Source organism: Sprattus sprattus (genome assembly GCF_963457725.1).
Source record: "Sprattus sprattus genome assembly, chromosome: 11".
NCBI classification, from domain to species: Eukaryota; Metazoa; Chordata; class Actinopteri; order Clupeiformes; family Clupeidae; genus Sprattus; species Sprattus sprattus.
In genome coordinates, this window is record NC_137909.1 from 30,881,492 (window position 1) to 30,888,991 (window position 7,500).

The 7,500-nt window shown below is 47.2% G+C and overlaps 1 protein-coding gene and 1 pseudogene across 2 annotated transcripts in view; both read left to right on the plus strand.

Moving 5' to 3' along the window:
* LOC308372450 (enhancer of mRNA-decapping protein 3-like) overlaps positions 1–1,722 on the plus strand; it is a gene marked incomplete at its 5' end in the record, with an annotated part of 3,323 nt that extends 1,601 nt beyond the window's left edge. The window contains 2 exons of the mRNA XM_080847603.1: positions 87–127; positions 1,306–1,722. Coding sequence (XP_080703729.1) covers positions 87–127; positions 1,306–1,640 — 376 coding nt within the window. The 3' untranslated portion in view covers positions 1,641–1,722. The remainder of the gene's footprint in view (positions 1–86; positions 128–1,305) is intronic.
* A 5,354-nt stretch (positions 1,723–7,076) lies between these two features.
* Positions 7,077–7,500, plus strand: part of LOC308372569 (tyrosine-protein kinase CSK-like) — a 34,390-nt pseudogene continuing 33,966 nt past the window's right edge. The window contains exon 1 of the transcript XR_013969083.1: positions 7,077–7,413. The product of XR_013969083.1 is annotated as a tyrosine-protein kinase CSK-like (transcript). The remainder of the gene's footprint in view (positions 7,414–7,500) is intronic.

Below are 7,500 nucleotides of genomic sequence, written 5' to 3' on the forward strand. Positions count from 1 at the left end.
AACAGGGACTACGACTCCCAGACTGCACTTCACAGGGGGGAAACAGTGTCCAGTGTTTAAGATACAACAGGGACTACGACTCCCAGACTGCACTTCACAGGGGGGAAACAGGTGTCCAGTGTTAAAGGTACGACAGGGGAAAAACAGGTGTCCAGTGTTAAAGGTACGACACGAACTACAACTCCCAGACTGCACTGCATAATAACCACTTACATGGCATGTCCACAGGGTGTCCTTTCATGGCATACCTTCCGTTTTCTTGCCATGAAAGAATTCATTTTGCCAGACAAATTCGACGCTTACTGGCGCTTGTTTCAATAACATGTTCCAAAAGCAGATATAATGTACACGCTATAATGTACACGTTATAATGTACACCTAGGTTGTTTCAATAGCGTTTAACAAACTGGCCGATAACCGTTGCAGCTCGAAAGAGCATTGTGAACCCATATGTCTTGTATAACCTTTGGTGTGCTCCAAGTTACAGCCTTGGTTGCAACTACACAGAAGTATTATCAAGACGATGGCACTATGAGAAACATCCTGTGGTCCTATATATCATTATTGTTAACATGAGCCGAATGTGGTTTGGGCGAACAGAGTTTCCCCAATGAAGAGAATAAGCCTCCTTCCCCTTTTATGGTTATTGGCCTTTTCCGTGATATAGGCTACCAAACATACCCAGAGAGACGCTGATGTGTCTTATAGAGATCAATCAGTTTGATTAGCCAATCACCATGATGTATCTGGCGAGCTCAGATGGACCCTTTTCAGAGAATGAAACTGGAGCAGCAAGCAGTAGATTTTGTGACTGCATTAATAATTAAAATAAGACATGATTTATTAACTTTGGTTAAAATGCAAATGTCTGCTTTAAGGATATGTTTTGTATGCAAGTTTTTAATGAATCGTTTTACTACCTTAAAAGATGAAGAACTGTAATTGCCAGCAAATTGAGTCCCATTTTGCTATTCAATTCAAAAATATTGTGTTGTGTATTGTCTATGTACAGCACTTAAAGTGGTTCTGTTAAACTCCCCCTCATTGCTTCAATAACACCAATGAATTCTATTGAAAAGTGAAGTGTTGTGAGTGTTGACACCGGTCATCCCCATAGGCTTCATACTTCCTCACGAGACACATGTGATATATGACGAGAGCTCGTCCTGACTCGGGTTTCTCCTGGTCTGGTGTGTCACGTGTGATATGACGAGTGTTGACACGTGTGATATATGACGAGTGTTGACACGTGTGATATGACGAGAGCTCGTCCTGACTCCGGTGTTCTCCTGGTGTGTGTTGCAGAGCTGCCCACCAGTCCAGTGGACCTGGTCATCAACTGCCTGGACAGCCACGAGAACGCCTTCCTGCAGGACCAGCCCTGGTACCGCGCCGCGGGCGACTGGGCCGGCCAGAACCGCGCTCCGGTGCTCAGCATCGACCCGCCGGTGAGCGGCCAGGAGGCGGCGGTGGAGGCCAAGTGGTCCCTCTCGCTGGGGCTGCCCCTGCCGCTATCGGAGAGCGGGGGGCGCGTCTACCTGTGCGACATCGGCGTGCCCAAGCAGGTGTTCCAGGAGGTGGGCATCAAGTACCACTCCCCCTTCGGATGCAAGTTCGTCATCCCGCTGCACTCGCCGTAGCCATGGCGACCACATGGCTGACGACCACGACGAACTCTCTCACCCCCTTGACCTCTGACCTCTGACTGTGGGGTCAGGGGTCGTTGAGCCAGAGTTGAGCCTTAACCTTCTGACAGTCTAGAGTGTAAAGAGCTGTTTGCTTAGTGGCAGCTGGGATGGATGGATGGATGGATGGATGAACGGATGGATGGATGGATGGATGGACGGATGGATGAACGGATGGATGAATGGATGGATGGATGAATGGATGGATGGATGGATGGATGGATGGATGGATGAATGAATGAATGAATGAATGAATGACTGCAGGACAGAATATGTCTTTCTCATTCTTCTTCATGCGCAGAACCGTATGATGTACGCTGTACTGAAATGAGAAAAGAGAAAACGAATGGTATTAGTATTCAGAAGAACAATCTTTTTTTTCCATACTTTATTTTTTTCCTTGCTGTGTTTACTGAGGTGTGTCTCCGCCTCTGAAGAGGTCCCAGCAGACGCCTCCTGTGCAGGGGGGAGGAGACATGGAGGAACACAGGAGGTCCATCTTTTCTGGAAGAGTGAGCTAGTTCTCACCCCAAGATTATGTTTACGATGTGAGGGCTCCAGACATGGTGTTTGTGCGTTTGTCTGTATGGCGTGCGTGTGCGTGTGTGCATGTATGGCGTGCGTGTATGGCCTGTGTGTGTGTGTGTGTGTGTGTGTATGAGTGCTGCTGGTTTATTTTCCTGCCTGTGAGGCAGCCCATAAAGTCTTGTATTTCCTCTTTTTGGCGAATTGTGCTGATAACAATCATCACACAGATTTATTCAGAGAAAAGTTCAGCATGGTGTGTGATGCTGTTCACAAGCGCTTCAGTTTTTTCAGCTTCTTAGTGTTCCTCTTTACTGCTGGAGATCAAGAGACAGTCTGGGCATCAAAGCCGCATGGAATTGTACTGATCAGATTAAAGGGACGTGGTTTGTGACGTCAGACTCCGCGTCAATCCCCTCTCCCTGTCACACAAGGGACACGCACCGCACCCCTGCCGCGCACCACACAGACACAGACACAGACACAGACACAGACACAGACACAGACACAGACACAGACACAGACACAGACACAGACACAGACACAGACACAGACACAGACACAGACACAGACACAGACACAGACACAGACACAGACGCAGGTATAGGCGATACACAGACAGGACATGTCACACAAGGGACCCGCAACACACCCCAGCAGGCGTCTCCATGGCGTCGTGACTGATGGGTGGGAAAGGGTCATTAAAGCCATTATACACTCCCTAACCCTTGACCTTTACCCTCCCATATAGGGGCATGAGATAAGGTGGTCTTCATATAGGGGCATGAGATAAGGTGGTCTTCATACAGGTGTGCACACCTGAGGTGTTCTTCATACAGGTGTGAACACCTGAGGTGTTCTTCATACAGGTGTGAACACCTGAGGTGTTCTTCATATAGGTGTGCACACCTGCAGGGGTGGAGGCAGCACAGGACCGCAGCGCTCACTTCTGCTCAGGCGGCCGTCTCCTCCAGATTTAAATCCGATTTGGATTTCTGTTCCCTTTTTTTTTTTTTTTCTGTGAAGATGAGGCTCTCGGAAGGCAGAGCCTAGTTGAACTCGTGAGACGTTGGCCGGACTGATCGTGTGCTAACAAATCTCCAGTATCAAGAAGAGTTGTTTACATGTCTTTGACGTGGAGCTAATGCTAATGCTATGTTTCATGACCTTTGACCTGGAGCTAATGCTATGTTTCATGCCTTTGACCTGGAGCTAATGCTATGTTTCATGACCTTTGACCTGGAGCTAATGCTATGCGTCATGACCTTTGACCTGGAGCTAAAGCTATGTTTCATGTCTTTGACGTGGAGCTAATGCTATGCGTCATGACCTTTGACCTGGAGCTAAAGCTATGTTTCATGACCTTTGACCTGGAGCTAATGCTATGTTTCATGTCTTTGACGTGGAGCTAAAGCTAATGCTATGTTTCATGTCTTTGACGTGGAGCTAATGCTATGTTTCATGTCTTTGACGTGGAGCTAATGCTATGTTTCATGTCTGACCTGGAGCTAAAGCTAATGCTATGTTTCATGTCTGACCTGGAGCTAAAGCTAATGCTATGTTTCATGTCTGACGTGGAGCTAATGGTATGTTTCGCGGACGCCTTGTCCTCTGTCTGTGGGACTCTGGGATGACTTACCGGGTGCATATGACCAGCCTGGAAACCAGGAACGTGTCATGATTTGATGCTTCGTAAGATGATCTTTTTGACTTTGCTCAACCTCTTTGTTTTTAAGACGCTGAAGAGACTTGTGGGTGTTTGTAGCCACAGTTTCAGAGTGGCTGGGATGTGTGTGTGTGTGTGTGTGTGTGATGTGTTTTATTTCCTCCAGACTGGCTGTGTGTGTGTGTGAGTCCGTTGGGGTTGTGGTTCAGTCTGAGCAACTGACGGGTATTTCTGTGGGAGGGGGTGGGCAGACTCTCACTGCCAGAGCCTTCTTAAAGACGGCCGGAGGGTTGGAGTCTGATTTGCATTTGCAGGGGATCACAGTAGTACTCTTTAGGCGACCTATCCCTGCTAGGGTGACTCTTTAGGCGACCTGTCATTGGTAGGGTGTCTCTTTAGGCAGCCTATCCTTGGTAGGGTGACTCTTTAGGCGACTTCTCCCTGGTAGGGCTACTCTTTAGGCAGCCTATCCTTGGTAGGGTGACTCTTTAGGTGACTTTAGGCAGCCTATCCCTGGTAGGGTGACTCTTTAGGCGACTTCTCCCTGGTAGAGTGACTCTTTAGGCGTCCTATCCCTGGTAGGGTTAGTCTTTAGGCAGCCTATCCTTGGTAGGGTGACTCTTTTTAGGTGACTTTAGGCAGCCTATCCCTGGTAGGGTGACTCTTTAGGCGACTTCTCCCTGGTAGAGTGACTCTTTAGGTGGCCTATCCCTGGCTGACTGCACCATGTTCATCGCCTGAATCCTTTTTTTTTCTGTTTGTCTGTCTCTCTGTCTGTCTCTCTGTCTGTCTCTCTGTCTGTCTCTGTGTGTCCTTTCCCCAATACTCCTGCTGTGTCTTACTCTTTCTCTGAGCCAGAGAAGAGATTGCCTTACCTGTCCATTCTGTGTGTGTGTGTGTGTGTGTGTGTGTGTGTGTGTGTGTGTGTGTGTGTGTGTGTGTGTGTGTGTGCGCTGGCTGGTGAGGTAACAGGATCCATTCCAATTGGATTTCCAACCTAACTGGGACTTTGACTTGATGAAAAGCAAATCAGTGACTTCAGTATCTTACTCCCGTTGAGAAACCCAAAAAACAAAATGATTGGGCGAAGCTCTTTCGTTGTAGAGGCAGCTTCTATGTGAAATCACATTATTTGATGAGCAGGTCTTACGGTGACCTGTTCTTGAAGGCGTCGAAGAGCGCCCTGACTCCAGCTCACGCCAGTCACGACGCACCCGGACACTCTCAGTGATAACCCGGTCCCTGCCTGTGTCCGAACTCCGGAGCGCTCGGAACCTCTCAGTGTGGACCCGGGCCCTGCCTGTGTCGAGAGCGCTCGGCGGACGCTCTCAGTGGACGCGGGCCCTGCCTGTGTGTCCGGAGCGCTCGTGCTTCCTGGCGTCAGCTAGGTGGATTTGGCTTTAAGGGAAACTCCAGCAGCGTCCTACTAAGGCTGGTGTTCGATCGCCCCCCCCCCCCCCCCCCCCCCCCCCCCCCCCCCTCTGGTGCGCTGCACGTGGGAGTGGTAGGACTAGTAATAGCGTGGCACAAGAGCCTTCGTGGAGTGCCCACTATACCACACGACAATGAACAGGCTCCTCCTCCCAATGCCACCGTTACCCGTTTACCAAACTAAACTCCTGGCAACGGGCACGCAGTGAAGGAAAGCCAACGATGAAGTGATTATTAATCATTTTTTTGATGAAAAAAAAAAAAACACACACACACACCCGCCCTTTTCATACTTTCTAAAATACACCTGAAAATTTGTAACTTTGACATGCTTATTGAGGCACCATGAAAGCACACCTGTAGATGACCATGATATATGTAAATATATATACATATGTATATATGTATATCTTCATTTGCTCTGTGGTGGCTGTTCATTTTTTATAATGATGGATATTATGGATATATATATATATATATATATATATATATATATATGCTTAAATATTTAAGAGCAGGTGTGGGTGGGCAGCAAGCAAGCATATGTACAGACTATTGCTTTATAACATCATCGCGCTGTCTCAAGCATTCCTTTACTTGTGAGTGTGTTTGCGTGAGCATATGTGTGTGTCTGTGCAGCTTAAAGTGCAGTACGCACACAGGTGATTGTAGCATAAAGACAAATGTGAAACATTCAGGTCAAACCTTTACTGATAGATGCCAACGTCCAGGTTGCGTGTATGCAAAAAAAAAAAGTGATTGTTGTCATTGGCCACTAGGTGGCACCATATCCTTTGTTATACATTTAAATCTAATCCAACTTCTACTCTCTTTCAAGCTCGCTTAAGTATTCAGCCATTATTTCGAAGCATTTCTTTTTTTCTTGAAAGAAAGACTATGGCATTTGTCACAGTGCGAAATTGTTTTATTTTGAAGTTATCTAACACTCTGGTTCCGACAGCCTGTCTTCAGTTTTTATTTTCTTGAGATGATTCGGAATTTATGCCGTTGGCTATAATGTGATCATTGTTCTTGTGATACCTAGTCCCACAACAGGCTATGTAAGAGGGACTGACTGTCTTTACAAACTGCCCTGAGGTGAAACAACGTGAGTTAACAGATTGTTTTCACGCACTTGTATTTGAGGTGATCTATCCCGTGTTTGTTCCGTTGTGTCCAGATGGCCAGCGGGCACACTGCATTTGTACTTGCAGTAGGATCAGGCTGATCATCATTGATGGTCAGAAACATCTCACCAATGTTACGTTGAAATGAGAAGAAATAAACAAGTTGACAAATTACCAATGCTGTCCAGTTTTTTTTATATGATACACACGAGATAGTTTTCTTCAATTTAGTACATCATTTACAGGTTAAACTCTCACCAAGAGCCGTTTCGATGTACACATTTAATAAAGTGAACTAGCCTACGCGGTTGCGTAGGGTAACAAACACCAAACCCACATCTGACTGCTGCCTTTGCAGTGTCTGAAGAGGTGTGCCCCTGGATTCAGCGCATGCGTATTGGCTCTCAAACTGAAAGAAGTGCATTTCCTCTCCTGTTGGAAGGCCTGGAATACTTCTGACACAGCATTCGTGTATAAACCCCTGCGCACGAGCTGTTGCTTCCCTGCGTGGCCGGTACATTTGATGCCCTAGGGGCTAACTGAAGTCATTCTCGCCGTCTCTTCTTACATTGCTCTCCTGGCAGTGATCGCATTTCCGCTGGGCGCTGGTAATAAGCTCTTTTTCTTTTGCAACTGCAATGTTGAAATGTTTCTAGCTCATCCCAATTATACGTTTTATTTATGTTTTTTTGTCAGTAAGAGTCGCGTTTAATGCCTTACACGTAACGGTAAGGGTAAATATATTTAGGCGTAGTTGCTGTGACAGTTTATTGTATATTAGCGGATCGTTAAGGCGTGAGGAACTGACCACATCCGCACCAGTTCAGCTCACAACTGCCAAAGTTATCGAGCTCCTCTCCGCAAATGGACGCACCGAAAGCCAGGAAGAACACGAGTGCGAGACTGGACTGAGCCCGTGTCACCTCCCTCACAAGCTGAACATAAACAACAGAGGTCTGCGCATCCAAAGTGGACTCAGGTATGTCGGCACCAGGCGTAGTCACTTATTGGGTTGTAGCAGTCAGCCCTGTCACTCTGTGCCGTTTTGCTTCAGGAGGGCGTAGAC